At 44.9% G+C, this 19,328-nt stretch overlaps 1 protein-coding gene and 1 pseudogene across 1 annotated transcript in view; both read left to right on the top strand.

The window, feature by feature from the left end:
• The window catches only part of LOC124709097 (formin-like protein 8), a 35,608-nt gene extending 21,750 nt beyond the window's left edge, over positions 1-13,858 (top strand). Inside the window, exons 3-4 of the mRNA XM_047240745.1 lie at positions 3,343-3,632; positions 13,600-13,858. Coding sequence (XP_047096701.1) covers positions 3,343-3,632; positions 13,600-13,858 — 549 coding nt within the window. The remainder of the gene's footprint in view (positions 1-3,342; positions 3,633-13,599) is intronic.
• A 309-nt stretch (positions 13,859-14,167) lies between these two features.
• On the top strand, positions 14,168-14,284 carry LOC124709375 (annotated as a pseudogene).
• Positions 14,285-19,328: the final 5,044 nt, after the last annotated feature.

Genomic DNA, 19,328 nt, shown 5'->3' with positions numbered 1-19,328 from the left:
AATGGACTTTGAACGTATTGTTGGTTTTCTCATCAGAGAGACATTACGCCATACTAGTACTTTCAAAATCGATCCTGAAACAGTGAAAAATATATACGTTAAATCAGGCCAGTGAAATAATAAGAATGTTAATTTATCTTGCTCAGTTTATTATTGAAATGCACATTTCAAAATGGCATATATAAGCGCTTTCTTGAATACGTGTACCCTCTCTGTTGCAAAGAGAACGGGCGTTTTTCTCAGAAAAGATTTCCTTTTATGTTGTTCATAATGGAGCAAGGGAAGAAAAACCCAGACATATTCAGAGCTCACGGACAAAGCGTCTGTGGATTATTACCGTCGCAAAATTCCGAGGTTGTACTGGAGTGATATTAAAACTACTAGCTTTCGCAAAGATTCGCTGGTCCCGGCAGAGGTTCGAGTCCTCCCTCAGGCATGGGTGTGTGTGCTTGTGCTTAGGATAATTTAGGTTAAGTAGTGTGTAAGCTTAGGGACTGATGACCTTAGCAGTTAAGTCCCATAAGGTTTCACACACATTTTTTGAAAGATTTGCTTCCTGCTAGGGCTTTTCAAAATTGATGTCCAAGAGATGCTGCAAAACACCGACCATCGTGGGTAGAAGTGGGTGGGGGGTAGACTTGTAGTCTGGTCCACCATACACCACATCCAGGCTGAACAACGTCTCCGCCTCGTGGATGCTAGAAACCGGCTCCAGGGTCCACAGTAGCGGACAGGGCGAGCGCACGGGCGGTGCCAGGAATTGATGTGTTACAGTATGGCGAAGTGAATGGAACATTATAAATGGCTTGGCTAGGTAAGTTTTACGAACATCACAAAAAGCCTGGGCGCAGTTTCCAAACAAATGACGCGCACAGGTGTTCGGAACTGGCTGAACACATCGTTACTAAGTGTTACATAAAAGTCTTATTAGACATTATGGAATATCTACTGTGTTCCAGTTACTGTGTGGGACTACAGACCCGAACTCACACTATGCTACTGGAAGTAACAACAACAGCTGTCGGTTTATGAACGTGGGTCGCGTAAAAGTAGTTTCAGTGATGGCAGCTGGTAGAATGATGTTTTCGCAGCGTGCTGTTACTAGAAGGAAAAACAAAAGAAAAAAAGAAAAAAATGTTAAGTGAGTGGAACGCGCTTCAATTAGGTTGGCGTTTCCACGCGGCCACATAGGCGTGTGTGTGGCACGTAGTGGGCTTACCATATGTCCAGGATTAGTCCTGTTTTTGTAGTGTTGTCCGGGGTAATGTCGGGTGTTGCGAAAATGTCCACAGTTTGAGAAACTTATAACTGACAAGACTTTTTTTTAATTTTAGGCATAGCGTTGGACATAGCGTTTTTAAGCATTCACTTACGACCTTGATTCTCTCAGCCGACTTAGAGAAAGCTCTGACGTCGAAGTCACGTGGGAACACAACACGGGCAATTTATGTTTCTCTCGTGTCTGAAGTACCTCGTTTACACGTTTTTTTTATCATTTTATCTCTACTCGATTTCGTTTCTTCGTCTAGCAGTGGGCAAAAGCAAGTGTGTGTTCAGCGTTAACCTGCAACAGGAATCCAACTTTTTGAAACTTTGTAATGACAGTAAAGATAAATATGTTTATTGCACAGTGTGCACTGGTGAGGTGTCTGTTGCAGAGAAAGAAAAGTGAGACATTAAAGACCACACGGAAACACTGTAATATAGGTGTGTTACTAATGTTACTCTTTCACCAAATACGAGATTTTTGTGAAAACCAAAGATGGGATTGACAGTGATATGGAGTGTGCTAATAAAGAGGCTACATTTTCAGAGCACGGACATGAACTCTGTTTCAAAACACACACAAACTGGTTAGCTACTTAGTTACGTGAACGAAAATTTTCACTTACTTGAACGAAAACCGAGGCAGCTATTGTCAACGTTCTTTCGCCGTTTAAATTTGATAATGTGTTGCGCTCTTTGGAAAACATTAAGTTTTGTAAAATTGACGATAGAGGGTTTGAACAGATGTGAACTAAACTTGTTTCATTGTTGTAACATATAAGGGGCGTTCAAAAAGAAAAGAGCGGAGGCATGAGTACAGAAACCAGTACCTGTATGTCAGAAATACTGGCCCTGGCTGTTGAGACACTTGCCCCACTGTGACACAAGGTGGTGAATGGCTGTCTCATAAAATTCCCGCGGCCGCGATGTTTAGCAGTTACGCCTGTACAGCTGGACGTCGTCGTCCGAGGTGAATCGTTTGCCCCTCGGAGCCTTTTTTAAGGGGACCAAAAATGGCGTAATCACAGGGTGAACAGTGAATGCCCATCGTTACTCGCAAATCTTGACCACCCTTCGCCGAGCGAGCAAATCAAAACGGCCAGGCTGTCTCACCCGTGGGCTCATTCTGCTCCACGACAAAGCAAAGCCTCATACGGCCAACACAGTCGCGGCACTCCTGCAGAAATTCAAATGGGAGGTTCTCGGCCACCCTCCATACAGTCCGGACCTCTCTCCCTGTGATTACGCCATTAAAAAGGCTCTGAGGGGTCAAACGATTCACCTCTGACGACGACGTCCAGCTGTACGTGCGGAACTGGTTAACATCGCAGCCGCAGGAATTTTATGAGACAGCCATTCACCGCCTTGTGTCACAGTGGGTCAAGTGTCTCAACAGCCAGGATCAGTACTTCCGCCATACAGGTAGTGGTTTCTGTAATCGTGCCTCCGGCTCGTTTCTTTTTGAACGCCCCACACCCCTTATATTTCCGTAGTCGTAGGGAATTTGAGTTACGCATTTAAACTCCTGTAAAGTGTGAGGCGAACTGCTTAAATTTTGTCTCGGCATATTTTCCAACGTGTGAAAAAATACGAACTTAAAGTTGGTTTTGCTAAACTGCTGATAACACTTGCTGTAATTTTGGTGGTATGAAGAGAAAGGGGAATGAAAATCTGTTCAGAGACGTTCTAAGTGATTTAGGGACTTATTTTAGTAAGTGATTGTACAGCCGACATTGTACACAATTCAGTATTGTTTCTAGTGAAATATGCGTCTGAATAAATAAAGTTTAAAATATCAGTAAGCTTGAAAATGTCATTTGCAGATAGGGACGAAACGTCGGGTTTTAAAATGAAATATATTATTCATTGTGACAATACATGCCGCGAAAGTTTACATTTACTGTCAGTAAACTGTTACTTCATAAGTATGAAAAGTGTGTCCTGAGCTGGACACAAGAAACGTGGTAAGCCAGGACGTAGAGTGTGGTGGAAGGGCGGTGTGTGTGAGGTGGACGGGGGGGGGGGGGGGGGGGCAGAAGCAGCGGCAGCAGCAGTGCAGCAAAAGAGAACAGGCAGGGGAGGCGGCACGTGCGGACCGCCGCCGCCCCCGCCGGAATACTAAGTGGGGGCGGCGTGGGCGGCGGCGGGCAGCGCGGCCATTCAGATTGGCGGCTGTCAGCCGACAGCTGCCAAGCGGCGCATATAAATGCAAAGGCCAGGCCAGGCCGCCGCACCGCCCCGATCCCGCGCGCTCGCTCGCCCCCGAGTACCAGCCAGGCAGCGCCGCTGTCGCCAGCTGGATCAGGGAGCCACTTGGCTTCCACATCGGCCAGTGCGGACCAGCTGCATGCGGCCTTCATCGACACGTACGGAGTGATTACCGCGTGTTTGTAATCTGACACCACAGACCTGCGGTGAACGGAGGCAGCGGCGTATGAGGGGGTGGGGGTGGGGGTGGGGTCGGGGGGCTGGATCACGGTATCCCTACTCTCTGTCACTGTATGAGTATCGATCTTCACCTTTCAGGTCTCAGCCTTACTGTCAGAAAAAGTTCCCCAACATCTCCAGTGCTCTCTAGAAAACTACGGCTACATCATGCTCATACGTATGGCGATCCGGAATAAGTAGGTACCAAAAAATTCTCGGCTCGCGGGGTGCTCAAAAGTTCGTGGCTGTGCCTAGATACGAGGCGTGTTTTTTTTTTAAGTAAGTACCGTTTTAAAATTAAAAAAGAGACGTGCTAAGATATCTCAATAATTTTATTTTTACATGAAGGCCTGTACCTTAACTTGAAAACCACTGCATCACCACTGTATTGACTTCGTCATCGTCTTGAAGACCCTGGCCGCCCAGGTGTTTCTTCAAGTGCACGAACAGATGGTAGTCACTAGGCGCAAGATTGGGGCTGCACGGAGGATGATTTAGAGTTTCCCCTCGAAAAGATGTGATGAGATCTTTGGTCTGATTCGCCACATGGGGACGGGCATTGTCTTGCGGCAAAACGATGCCCTTGCTCAACTGCCGTGGACTGTCGCTTTGATTCTGGTGTGACGTAGGCCACCTATGTTTCATCGCCCGTAACAATTTGGCTTAAGAAATCATCGCCGTCGTTGTGGTACCGCTCAAGGAAAGTCAATGCACTGTCTAAACGTTTGGTTTTGTGCTCATCCTTCAACATTTTCGGTACCCAACGTGTGCACAAGTTCCAGTAAATCAAGTGCTCGGTCACAATGCCATACAAAACACTACGAGGAACATTAGGAAAGTTATCCCGCAAGGACGAAATCGTAAAGTGTCTATTTTCTCTCACCTTACTGTCCACTTCCTGCACCAAACTTTCACTAACGACCGAAGGACGTCCACTCCGTTGTTCATCATGCACATTTGTGCGACAATCTTTAAATGCTATCACCCACTTTCTTACCATTCCATCACTCATACTGTTTTCTCCGTAAACTGCAAAGATCTCACGATGAATATCGATCGCTTTTAGGCCTTTTGCACTAAGAAATCTTTTAACAAACAGCCCTTACTTCACAGTCGGTGGGACTCACGATTATCGGAGGCATCTTAAACACTCAGTACACAACGTAAACAAGGAAGAATCAGACTGTAATGGCTTCAGGGCGTAGATTAAGGTACAGGCCTTCAAATAATAACAAAATTGCTGAGATATCTTAGCACGTCTTTTTTTAATTTCAAAACGATACTTACTTAAAAAACACGCCTCGTACAATAAAGCTAGAGTTTTGGAAATAGCCATCTATTCAGTATATTCTCCTCTGAGACTGATATACCGGGTACATCATTGTTGTAGCTTTTCTAGTCCGCTCAAGTAAAGGACGTGTGGTCGATCGCGAACCCAGCTCCCCCGCGGCCCCTTTTCAGTCTCCTGAAAACGGTTACCCTTCATGTGTTGCTTCAAGTCCGGAAACATAATAGTCTGAGGGGGCCAGGTCTGGAGAATGGGCAGGGTGGTCGACTAGTTGGGAGCCCGGGATCGTCAGTTTGGCAGGTGCTGTGTCATGGAACAAAGGAATCCTTCAACTGATCCAGCAGGTTAGCAGATTTTAGTACTCGTAGATTCCTGAGGTAAATAGTCCACCAATAGAACGCCATCGTTACACCAGGGAAAGGACGCCATCACGTTTTTGGCCGATTTCCGTGTGCGGAACTTCTTCGGCTATAGGGACCCGCTTTGTCGCCGTTCTTTTGGTTGGTCGATTTGGGAGACAGACCAAACAGCGAGATCATCGGTCTCATGGGATTAGGGAAACAAATCACCTGTGCCATTTCAAAGGAACCATCCCAGCATTTGCCTGAACCGATATACCGAAATCATGGAAAACCGAAACCAGGATGGGCGGACGCAGGTTGGAACCGTCGCCCTCCCGAAAGCGAGTCCATTCTTTCTGTTGTTCCTTGGTTTCAACATCATAAATGTGAAGCCAAATTTCACCCTCAGTCCCTAGCTTCACCGAAAAGGTCTCTGGAGCTTCAGAATGGAGCAAAATGGCTTTCGATATCTCAATGCGTTCATTCCCCTGGTGACACTTCAAAATTTCAGTACCCATTTCGCTGAAAGCACGCGCATACCAAGGATGGGGGTGATACTGAAAGCAACAAACTCCTGGGAGATGTCCAGTACCTCGCCTATCTTTTTAATGGATATTCTTCGGTCTTGAGGAGTCACGTTATGGACATCATCGGATGTTGGAGTGTCAGTTGTTGTTGTGGTTGTGGTGCTGGCGTAAGAAGAGGAGATGGAGATTAATGTTTAACGTCCCGTCGATAACAAAGTCATTAGGACGGAGCACAAGCTCGTATTAGGTAAGGATGGGGAAGGAAATCTGCCGAGCCCTTTCAAAGGAACCATCCCAGCATTTGCGTGAAGCTATTTAGGAAAATCGTGGAAAACCTAAATCTGGATTGCCGGACGCGGGTTGGAACTGTTCTCCCGAATGCGAGCCCGTTGTGGTCTGGCGGCGACCACTGAAGGGCTCGTCTTCAGCAACGAAATGGCCGGTCTTGAAACGAGATATCCAAGTTTTCATGGTGCTGTACGAAGCTCACTTCTCTCCCAGAGTTTGTGACGTCTCATTGTGGATGTAATTTGTGGATTTTCCCTGGTGAAACATTAACTTCATGACGGCACGTAACCCCAATGACGAGAAACTTGCTTGTTGCTCTGCAGTCTCGACTATCACCTGCAACAGAACAGATACTACATCTACATGGATACTGTGCAAATCACATTTAAGTGCCTGGCAGAAGGGTTGATCCAACCACCTTGACAATTCTCTATTATTCCAGTCTCGTATAGCGCGAAAAAAAACGGACTTCTATATCTTTCCGTGCGAGCTTAGATATCCCTTATTTTAATATGGTGATCGTTTTTCCCTACATAGGTCGGCGTCAACAAAATATTTTCGCATTTGGAGGATGAAGGTGGAGATTGTAATTTCGCAAGAAGATTTCTCTGCAACGTACAAATAGTGAACACCTGATATTTACACAGCTGCATATTAAGATTTTAAACTTTCAAATGAACCCCAATTTGTTTTACTTTTTTTATTCTTTTTATTTCAACTATTAAGGCAACAAAGCCAGGAACTTTTCAGCACCCCGTCGTAGATGCGAATGTTGCCTCAAAATACGAAATTATCTAATAAATGCTATTTCAAAGCGAATTGTATCAGTATGAAATACTTTATCAGAGATGATTTGGAATAGCTTTATTTCCGGCATATGAATACCTAAAACGTTAGTTTCGGTTACTGATACTGCACATCGGCGAAGCTCAGTTTGAAAAGATAGTATGTGAACGACGTACCAGTGCGCTCGATCCTCTGCTGCCACGGCAGTTGGGTGTGGTTGAAGGGGCGGTGTGAGATGATGCACTGCGTAATGCAACGTAGGACTCAACCATGGGACCTAGCAGCGTAGAACAACGAAACTCGTACGTTAGTCTGCTATCTAAAGTTCGAAAGTTTGCATAATGCAGACATTTTAACATAGAAGTTTTAGGTGCCGGTTGCTTTGAAGTGTGATTACGTCCAATACCGGTAGATGCCGGAGATTAGCTACCGCGTTTACGACACTGTCAACACCAGCAAGCAGTGGCGCGGTAGCCAGTACCGAATGCTCTGTGCTGTTCGTTGATCGTTGTTTTTTTTTGTATTTTTTCTTATCCTGAAATAGGTGAACAGTCTCCCTCAAGGACTTCTGTGACGATCCTCACAACATCCCAAAGGATCAGCGACCCCTATGACCATTGGTGGTGGACACAGTGTATAAGCTTTTGAGTTATGTAAACTGGCCCTGTTAATCTCACATAAATAAATTTTAGCTCTTCCTAAGTAATGAGTAGGGAACTCGCTAGCTACGAAAATAAAGAAGACTCACAGTTAATTCAGTTTATTACATTAACGTGCACATTAAATCATCTGACAAACATTGACAATATCAAAATATGCCCATGGAAAATCTGCGTGAATGATCTGGGGTAGGATTCTAATAACTGCATCTCACTATAAAACAGTAATATTCGTGAAGTTGTAACGCCGGAAATGCATATCCTTCTATTTCCATCTATTGTACTATAGATTTTTCCTTATTTTGTTGCCCGAAGATATGACATTTCTGTGTCTTTATATATTGTAATTGTTTTACTATTTGTATACATTTATGCATTTATGTCGATTTATAATTGGTTTGTTTTGTGAATATTATTTGTATTTATACGCTGGGTCTGGCCTAGGGAAAACTATGCTATCGAACGAATACATCGATAGGTCGTGTGGAGAACAAAAGTGTTTAGGATCTTTGGTAGTGTTAACTCTGCTGCGTGGAGCGCGGGCAGAGCAGAGAGAGGGTCTGGCTGGAGTAGTCCAGTGGAGCAGGTGTGTTGTGTGACGCTCCCGCGAGTTGCCGCGCTTTCGGGGTTGGGCAGCATGTAATTGCGCTCGACTTGCGATGATAGTTTCTGACACGGTGTCGCGGACGGGAAGCATTAGCTGGCGCACATCAAGAGCCCGTTTCGCCTGGTGACCGTGTCGAGAAGAAGGCGCGCCAACATCCAGCTTCTGCAACAGCGACGGCCGACAATGAGTGACTGTCGCCACCTCCTCGATCGACGACTTCAAACCTTCAATCAACCAACAAGGAAGCCTGGAAGCACGTAAAGTTTTAGAACTGTATGGCAGACCTCAGCTTTTCAAACTGTTCAAATCACAAAATTACAGCAACGTAGCATGAACCTTTGTTGCTCATTGTCCCAATTGCATTACCAAGCAGGGTCCCTTCCTTTTCCGGAATGAACCCGAGTGTCGTTGAAATTCAAACGCCAGCATCATTCGATTTCACTGCTTTAATTTCAAAGTTCAGTTAAGGTATTCATAGCTGGCTACAATATTTAGATTGCACAGGCACAAATTAAGAGTGCGAGTTTTGTTACCGTATTTTAGTTACCTGTGACTGCAGCTCAGCTTGGTACGTACTAAATTTTACTATTGTTAATTGTTCAGAATCATTTAATTCAAGTTCCAAGTTAAATCTCTTACATCTAAATTGCGTAGATTCAAGTAGCTTTTGAAATGATTGTTGAGGTAGTCCAAGACTAACTGTATTTTACTGAATTTCGATATGCTTCAGAAAGAAAGCTCACTATTAAGTTCAGTCACTAAATTAACTTTCGATTTTCCGGTTTTATTAATTCTTTTGCTAAATTAAGTCAGAGTGTAGCGAAATTTATTACTTCTGACAAACTTTCAGTTTTCACACTACACGTGTCAACCTTCAGTTGCCACGCTTCTAGTGCTAATTATATGTGTAATAACCTTTCTTTTTTAGTTATTATAGTAATTGTCCTTGGGACTGGCGACCGTAATTTCCCCCAAATCTCAAATATCTAATTACCGCTAGTTAATTGTTAACGTAACGGCCGCACGTTTACTTTCTTTATTAACTTTACCCCTTTTCAAAATTAATTTCCACCAGATTTGAATTTTTCCTTTCATTTAGATGTAACCCTTTCCTCCCTCTTTACCGACAAATTAACTTCGGTGACGATTGCTTTTCCCAAATTTCCATTAGGTACACGCGGTTTAATTTTTCACTGTCATTAAGGTCGATAAGTGAGGGGGACGTTACAAAATCGTCACGTGATTGCTGAAGTGTTAATATTAAAAGGTAGATAGCGCTATGGAACGGTATGGGTTTGCATCTCTGGGCGGTGTTGAAGGCATACAGACCGTAAAATCTGTAGACAAGTCTTCAGAATGAAGCCTGAAATTACTGAAAGTCAGTGGCAATGACTTGACTGTCCCTACAGTTCGTCTCGCTGTTACGGCTGGACCTCACCATGTTAATTTGCAGGTGGTGGCTGAAGTCAGTCATTCGGTCCGCGGCTTAGCTCAACTGAGCCCGAAATATTTCCGCGTTGCCAGCTCACCTGGTTGAAGAGGCGCCTGTCTGCAGAGACTCTCGGTGGATGAGATGCAGAAAAGAGTCCTGACGAAGAGAAGATTACGGGCGCAGAAGAGGTGATTTTGTTCTGTCTTCCAGCAGGGCTAGTGCGGGCATGTAGAGGCACAGTTCCAGTATAAAACATTCTCGGTTTGCTTTCCGCGTCAATTCTGAGTAGTGACTCAAACTTCCACATGTCATCAGCAAAGCGTCTACGACCTGTACTCGTGCATCCGTTGTGTATATATATATTTCCCGTACAGGTCAGACGCTATACTTGATAGTCGCTTGCCCGGTATCGGCAGATAAATACGATATCGCAGTGACTGTGTTATTCTGATGCATATCCAAAGGAACTTTGCATCGTAATCAGAATAACACAGGGACTGCAATATCGTATCGTATCGCGTTTTTGATAGCGTGGTTTGCAACATTCTTGATACGTTCCGTAAGTTATTACATTCTGCCACAATTAGTGAAAGGGTTCGCGTTGAAATTTACTGCAGAATATTTGCTCACTACTGAGAAATCGAATGAAGTCATGAAATAAATTACATACTCTCAAATGTTAAGAGAAAAACTTGCCAGTTAGATAATTCGGCATCAAATGGCTCTGAGCACTATGGGACTTAACTTCTAAGGTCATCAGTCCCCTAGAACTTCGAACTACTTAAACCTAACTAACCTAAGGACATCACACACATCCATGCCCGAAGCAGGATTCGAACCTGTGACCGTAGCGGTCGCGCGGTTCCAGGCTGTAGCGCCTAGAACCGCTCGGCCACCCCGGCCGGCAATTCCGCATCATGTTAAAACTTTTTGACGTAGTACGCTTACGAATGTAATAGCGTTTATTGTATCGTTCTAGAGGTTTTTAAGAGAGACGTTGAGAACATTACTGATTTTATCTCGATCATAATTAATGTCGTAAGTGATTGACCCTGCTTTGTTAGACCAATAGGTGGCGTGGCCTAGAACAGCTTTAGATTCGATTCATGGCAGCTTTCGGTAATTATGTATGTTACCTCTGTTAAAACAAACGAAAGAGGAAGCATTGAGGTATAAGGTAGCTGCTGGTACGGCAGACGCAGGGTGTACGTGTAATGGTGCGGAAAATGAAGATCGCCGTCTCGCCATCTCTTGCACTTACACAAGAAAAGTCATCGAGTAAAACAGAAATAATATCCGGCGTACCCCAAGGATGTGTTATAGGCGCTCTGTTCTTCCTGATCCATATTAACGACGTAGGAGACAATCTCAGTAACCGTCTTAGTTTGTTTGCAGATGATGCTGTCATTTACCGTCTTGTAAAGTCATCAGATGACCAAAACGAATTGCAAAATGATTTAGAAAAGATATGTGTATGGTGCAAAAATTGGCAATTGACCCAGAATAAAGAAAAATGTGAAGTTATTCACATGAGTACTAAAAGAAATCCGCCAAATTCCGATTACGCGGTAAGTCACATAAATCTGAAGGCTGTAAATTGAACTAAATACTTAGGGGTTACAATTAGAAATACCCTAAAGTGGAACGACCACATAATGTTGTGGGTAGAGCCAGCCAAAGACTGCGATTCATTGGCGGAACACTTGAGAGGTGCAACAGGTCTACTAAGGAGACTGCTTACACCACGCTTGTCCGCCCTATTCTGGAGTATTGGTGTGCTGTGTGGGATCCGCATCAGATGCGACTGACGGATAACATCGAAAAAGTACAAAGAATGGTAGCTCGTTTTGTATTATCGGGAAGTAGGAGAGATAGTGCCACAGACACGATACGTGAATTGCTGTGACAATCATTAAAACAAAGGCGTTTTTCGTTGCGACCGGATCTTCTCATGAAATTTCAATCACCAGTTTTCTCCTCCGATTGCGAAAACATCCTGTTGGCACCCACATACATAGGGAGAAGTGATCATCACGATAAAATAAGAGAAATCAGGGCTTGCCCAGAAAAATTTAAGTGCTCGGTTTTCCTGCTCGCCGTTCGAGAGTGGAACGGTAGACATACAGCTTGAAAAGGTTCATTCAACCCTGTGCCACGCACTTTGTTGTAAATAGCAGAGCAGTCACGTGGATGAGATGTAGACGTCATTCCCATCCAGGACTGCACAATACAGCGGCTTTCCGTGCCGAATGGGCAATACTAACGACTTAAAAAATAATAATCATTATTGTCGATCACATGAAAGACGAAATTCGTCATATTGACTCCGTGTTGCAACTTTTAACCGCAAAGTAATCATTATTGCATGTACCCGCATCGCTGCAGCATTTAATTTGCAAAATCAACGTTATGGCAGATAGCCGCATCCGCATGTACCTGTTCCGATCATAGACTGACGACGCATTACGTACACCAAAGGAAAAAAAAGTGGGGCAGTAACTCAGCATGTATCATGTCTCGTGAACACGTGGGCAAAGAGGAATAACGAGAAGGGAATGACGTAACCAAGTCGAATGCAGCACCAATACCTCCCCCTCCTCCGCCCCCCCCCCCTCCCCCACACCCTGTAGCAGCCCTTTCTCTGTTTTCGCTTTCTCGCCTAATAGGTGAAAGTCTGATTTTATTTTTCACACATTGACTGTCATTGAAGGGTTTTACTTTTATTTAATATTGTCCCGGATAAGCATCAGTTTGATTACTTTTAAAACCAAGTGTTAAAGTGGGTGAGTACATGTATAGTCTTCTCAACTCTGAGAGAAAAAAAAAAACCTTTAGTAGCTTTACTACCAATGTTTACAGCGAACGATACTTTAACCTTACGTTCAATTGTTTTAGTCACGAACCGCTAGTTTGTTCTTGGCATAGACCACGTAACCTTAACGTTTATTAATCTAAGTTAAATTAATGTTCAAGATTTGTATTATGTTTCAAATTAACAACGTCAGTTTATTGACAAGAGTTATTAATAAATAGGTTCACTCATACGATCTGACTCAAACAAGTTCTTTAATTAGATGTCTAAGTAGGATTGCCGCTAGCATAAGAGATGTTAGATAATATCCTGTCACTTTCGGTAAATAAGCTATTTCTATTTAATATCCGTCATTAACTATGATCACTAGTCGCGTGAAGTTAAAGTTTCCCACTATCACAATTCAAAGTCCGAATCCGGTTAAAATTCTCAATTCAGTAAAGCGTTTAAATATTCACACGAATTGACATTAAAGCCAAAGAGATAACTATTCACCTTCGCGTTTATCTAATCTGATGAATGTCCAAATTGAAGTCTTGAATTGACAACCCTCGAAAACAATCTCGTCACGATCTATTCTTGATCCCCGTTTAATAAAGTCCGAATTGTTGTTCTCTAAAGCTGTACGTCCTAAATAACTTCCGAACTAGAATAGACTAGAGACTGGAATATCGTAATTACAACGTATGGCTATTTATACTTAAATAAACACTATCTTTGGTGTCCCAGACCTACGTTCTATGACTATAATATTGATTTTCTTACGTATTGGAATAACTAATATTTTTATATTTTCTGTATTTTCCCCGTTTCCATGTTTCTAAAATTTATAATTAAATTTTCCTTTTATTTTCTTTTGCTTTCTATACTAGATATTTCCTTCTATTTGTTTTTTATTTATTTTTCGTAATTACTACTTGTGGAGGGACTTGGGTCATTTTGTGAATTGATATTTTAAGGACATGGGAGCTAATTTGGGAGCTATTTTTGTTTTTTCAACACTGAGAGGCGCTGTAGGTGTTATAACACACACACACACACACACACACACACACACACACACACACGAACGAGAACAGCTCCAGCCCAGAGGGGAAGGGCTCGCTTCCTATGCTCAGAGTGGCTGTAGGAATTGTTCATTTGACGGGGGAGGCTGGGCCGTGCAGAGCGGACGCAATTTCCCAGAGTAGGCAAGTGGGTCGCGTCCCGCGTCGTATCGAGCCACCAGAGCACGTGAGCCGGCAGGCCGCCCCACCGCTTCCATATTTAAACCCGCCGCCGCCGCCGCCGCCGCCGCCGCCGCGGCTGTTTACGCCGACGGCGCGACCCCGGCGCCCCCGGAGACCGGCGTCCGGACGTGGCAGTAATACCGAGCCGCCGCCGCAGCCTGCTCCGCCTGTGTGTGGTGCACAGGCGCAGTGCTGATTACCAAACAGTCCGGTCTACTGTGTATGCGTTGCCGGCTGCTCTCGTGACCGGAAATGCGAGGCAGCGCATGCCCTCAACGGGTGACTGTGTGGTGTGCAATGTCCAGTCACGGAATAGTCGCGTTATTCCTTGATGGCACGGTGACTACCGAACGGTACGTGAAGGTTTTGGAAGATGTTTTCGTCTAGTCATGGACTGTGCGGCTGGTCCCGGCGGAGGTTCGAGTCCTCCCTTGGGCATGGGTGTCTGTGTGTGTGTTTGTTCTTCGGATAATTTAGGTTAAGTTGTGTGTAAGCTCAGGGATTAGGCAACGGCCTTGCCGCAGTGGATACACCGGTTCCCGTGAGAACACCGAAGTTAAGCGCTGTCGGGCGTGGTCGGCACTTGGATGGGTGACATCCCGGCCGCCATGCGCTGTTGCCATTTTTCGGGGTGCACTCAGCCTCGTGATGCCAATTGAGGAGCTACTCGACCGAATAGGAGCGGCTTCGGTCAAGAATACCATCGTAACGACCGGGAGAGCGGTGTGCTGATTCCACGCCCCGCCTATCCGCATCCTCCTCGGAGGATGACACGGCGGTCCGATGGTCCCAATGAGCCACTAGTGGCCTGTAGACGGAGTCGTAAGCTTAGCGACTGATGACTTGGGAGTTAAGTCCCATAAGATTTCACACACTTTTGAACATTTTTGATGATTTCATCCGCATTCTCCAAAGTGACTCTGATTTCGACAAGGTATGGTTCATACGAGGCGGAGCTCGACCCCATCGAAACAGGAGAGTGTTTGGTGTTCTGGAGGAGCACCTTGGGGGCCGCATCCTGGCTCTGAGGTACCCGGAGCCCACTGCGACGGACCTCGATTGGGCACCAAATTCTCCGGATCTGAACACATGGGACTTCTTTTTGTGGGGCTACATTAAGGGTAAGGAGTACAGCAACAACCTCAAATCCATTTGTGAGCTGAAACGAGCCATTCAGGAGGTCACCAAAAGTATCAATGTTCCGACACCTCAGCGGCTGAAGCAGAATTTCGTTATTCGTCTGCTCCACATCATCGCCACTGATGACATGCATATCGAAGATGTCATAACTGAAGTCGGAGTATGTGTATTGAGTAAAGTGTGGGGACGCCGTACTTTGCAACTAATTCCTTTTTTTTATCATATAGTTCAATAACTGTCACCCTGTATGTGACCGCGTCGCTGTGTCATTTACAAAAGCAACGTTTCTGTCACTTTTGCAGAGGCTTTTATCAGGATGACATATTTCTTGCTGGGCTAGTGCCGCGTGCTATTGTTGCATACTATAAATTAAGCCCGGTCGTTAAGTCAGTTTGGCAGGAATATGGGTGACATTTTTGTTGGATAGTAGGAGTGGAGAGACGGAAACCTGCACTCGACGCTGATAGAAGTTTTTATTATAATTCCTAACTTCTGGTAGCGATGAAGGATCATGAAGGCGGTACAGTGACGTAGCGTTTCGACCCCGCGGTGCGCGACGAGTAGCGCCGGGTGCCTTCCACCAGTGTGATGACGGCTACGGCTTATTCTGCAGCAGAAGCGGTCAGAGCACCACTGAGAGGGTGTGTCTGTACAGTTTTATACAGTTCTCATTTATTCAGATTTAACTGCGTTTATACAGGGCGACTTTCCGATGTGTTCGAAAATGAGGTAATACTGAAAGGAACAGAACATCTGCAGGGTGTTTCCGTAAGGGCGTGCAAAAATGTAATAGGACATAGACAATGCTTCACTGAACAATTTTAGATAGGGAACTTGCGGTCGGTGAAGCCAGCTTAAGGAGATATTGAAGTAAACCTGTCTACCGCTTTCTCTCGCATTACTGTTTTCGAGCCTGTTTACAACTAACATGCATACGAGTTTACAAGTACTGTGTTGTTTATTTATGTGTACATTCTTTACTTCCTGCAAGGAAAGAAGTGGGACGAGTCTCGTTGGCAGGAAGTCATGATGCAGGTTTTGTTTACTTTACTTGTCCATAGGGTGACACTGTTGTATCGTATTTACGTTGTCCCATGACGTAACCTGCTACGAATTAACGACAGACTCGTCCATTAATCAGTGCTATTCAGAGACGTACAGTACAGTACGATGGAGCAGTACCGGTACAGTGTTTCCTGGTCGCTGGTTTGGAGGGGGAGGTCCTGTCCCATCGCCTGCGAGGTCTCGTGACCTAAATCCTCTTGATTATAACCGATGGGGATATCTAAAGCCACTTGAGTATGAGATCGCAGTGGATAAGGACGTGGAATTACTTGACGGAATTGTCGCTGCCTGTGATGTGATTCAGTCGAAGCACAGCAGGGATATTTGTCAGGGAGCGTCAGGATCTTGTTCGCCGATCTCATGCTTGCACTGAGGTTGTTTGCCGTCAGTTTCAGAACATTATATGAGATACAGTACAAATGGTCAGGATCTTGTTCGCCGACCTCATGCTTGCATTGAGGTTGATGGCCGTTAGTTTCGGGACATTTTATAAGATACAGTACAAATGGTAAGCTCATTGTGTCAGTGATGGTACTTGCAGTTAACTGTAACTAATGCAGAAGTACACAGTAATGTAATTTTATTCCTGTTACCACCTTAAGCTGGCTTCTCCGACGACAGGTCCCCTACCTCACATTGATCACTGGAGCACCCTGTACGTACCATATTTCACGTCTATATAAATCATCAGCTATCGCTACTTTCCTGTAGGCTACCCGTGCCAAGTGGAAAGAACATAAAGCGATTCATGAAGCTGCTTCAGCTAAAGCGAACACAAACGGCCAGAACAGGAACGATATTTTCGGTCATGGACGAAGCCTAAGATGGCAGCAGTTATAGAAACGGCGTAGTTCCTCCCGGCTTTGCATGACGGCAGTAATGCACGAATAAAGTGGAGCATCTTGGACACAAACACTCTGACCCAAATTATCGGGACACTCCCGTGTAAAGCAGAGTTGGCCACTAGACCTCACGAGAGGCGTGCCTGCCGAGGTGAAGGACGGAGTACTGCGCTGTCGGCAGAGAAGCACTAACAGCAGAGCCCAGTGACTTCGGTCGTGGACTAGTCATTCGATGTGACCTGTGTAAGAAATCTGCCTTTCCAGATGGGCTGTTGGTGATGCGATTGCAAAGTGCAAAACGAGAAAGAAAAATCACAGCTAAACAAAGACTACGCACACATAATGTACTAACGGAGAGACACGGTCGAGCATTGTGGAGGGTGTGTAAAAAAAAAAAAATCGCGTGAAGTTGGCAGCAGGAGTCACTCGTGAGTCCCAAAGCGCTACCAGCAGTCCACCTCGCACCATGGCTGTCCGTGGGGTGCAGTGGTGGAGCTCCTCATAAGTCGGACGTTTCTGCAGATACTGGAAGTGGTCTGTAGAGCGACGCTATTGCACCGTGGACGACTGGCAACTGGTGATACGGAGTGGCGAATCACGCTTGTAACCTCCCCACAAAATTCATTCACATTCAGCGTAACCTCTCAAAAGTAAAAGTTCCGAAACCTCCCAACAGTAAAAAATATAACCGTAACATTGACATTTAGCATAATCTACCAACAGATAAATTCCGTAACCTACCAATAATACAATGTGATTAACCTCTCAATAAAATTGTCGCTCACTTATAACCTTTCAATAATGACTGTGAATTTAAACTAGTAAATTTAGAACGTCAGCAGTGCTGTGTCATGGCCCTGAAAATTCATTCTGAATAAATTGAAAAATCTTACCTCGATTAGGTCGCCGGATAACGCGTGTATATCTGCTCCTATAAGAAATTTTTCTGGCGCAGCTCTGTGCAATGCTGCCCGATAGATTTGTCGTTTATAAAAGGAAACAACTGATTTTTCTTTTCAATAATCGGGATGACCAAGGATTGGAGAAATTAGTAAATTCTTTAAATTGAAATGAATGTTCGTCAAAAGTTACTTTTTATGAGAAAGATTATTATTAAGAGATTTTTTAAAACATTTACATGGGACTTGAGATAACAATACTACATATGCGCGAGGCTGCTTTTACCTTATACTACAACGCTCAGGCTCCGCCATCGCAGGCCCTGCCAACTCCACACACACGACTGCTCGCTAGCAACTACTTACTCCTACTACTACACGGTTCCTACTGCAGTCAACACTGCTCTTTGGTCTCAGATTCTCTTATATCTTATATATCGCAGGCAGCGCGTGAGCAATCCATCGAAATTACATCTGCTCGAATGCGCTAACAACAAATTCTTTAGTCATGGACCTCTTACACACTGTGCTCTGTCTCAGTCAAATAGAAGGGTATAGCTTTGGCGAATGGCTATAGAACTTCACCTCCCATCATGTGTAGTGCCAACAGTGGAGGGTAGAGGTGGTCGTATTACTGTGTGGGGGTGTTTTTCGTGCGCTTGGAAAAACAATAAATGTGGAAGGATATGAACACATTTTACTGAATTGTGTACTGCCTGATGTTCGGATATGATGACTGATTGCGTCAGCATGACATGCAACCTGCCATAAAGCACCATCTGTGACGTAATGGATTGTGGATAACAACATTTATGGAATGGGGTAGCCTGCCCTGAATCCCGACCTTGACCCTCTTGGGTGAGGTAGAACATCGACTTCGCTCCATACTGCAGAGTCCGACATCACTACCTTATTTGGTTTCGGCTTTTGCGGGAAAACGCTGTGCCATTCGTTCATGGACATTCAGACTCATCACTAAATATGTCCTCAGCAGAGTTCAAGGCCTCACGAAGGCGAAGGATGGATAAACCCGATATTAAGATCGAGTAACAGGTGCTCATGATCAGGTAGTGCGTATCTTTGATTGTACATGAGCTTCTAAGGTGCTTCTGCAGACATCTGCGTGACTGGCTCCTCTGGCAAACACAGGTGTTTGAAGATCGTTCCTGTAAACAAAACACTTTCGTGTTAACTATTGACTAAACGAATGGCAAAATAAAATAGGAGATATATTTTCGATCTTTCCGTAGGCAAGGTACTGCTTTTATCAAAAATATTTCTCATATAGCAGTTGCGGTAAATGGCCACTCTAACGAACCAGTGCCACGTAAAAAGATTTCGTGTCTCGACGAATAAAAGCCTGGTGCAACAGTGAAGGCAGACGTGGTTTGCACGGAGTGCCGCGGTGGCCGTGTAATACGCACTCGAGCACCGCAAATGCGTGCATAATGAGGGCGCGGCCTGGTTTTGGAACCGGCCACACAGCACTACACTGTACACTGGCGGGCCGTGTAGCCACCACTCTACACGACACTACACTACACAGCTCATTTGGCGCATGTCGCGCCGCCCTGACGAGTGTTTGCCCCGGCGGCAGCGGCCACACTGCATCTGCTCAGTCGCCGCCATTGCAGGCGTGGTGTGTCCACCTCGGTGATGGAGTGGCGAAGGGAGAGCTGGACACCGGAAGGTCGCTGGATCGAATCCCGATCAGACCTTG

The sequence above is a fragment of the Schistocerca piceifrons genome, chromosome 7, assembly GCF_021461385.2.
Source record: "Schistocerca piceifrons isolate TAMUIC-IGC-003096 chromosome 7, iqSchPice1.1, whole genome shotgun sequence".
Classification (NCBI taxonomy): domain Eukaryota; kingdom Metazoa; phylum Arthropoda; class Insecta; order Orthoptera; family Acrididae; genus Schistocerca; species Schistocerca piceifrons.
This window is presented reverse-complemented; position numbering and strand designations above follow the sequence as displayed.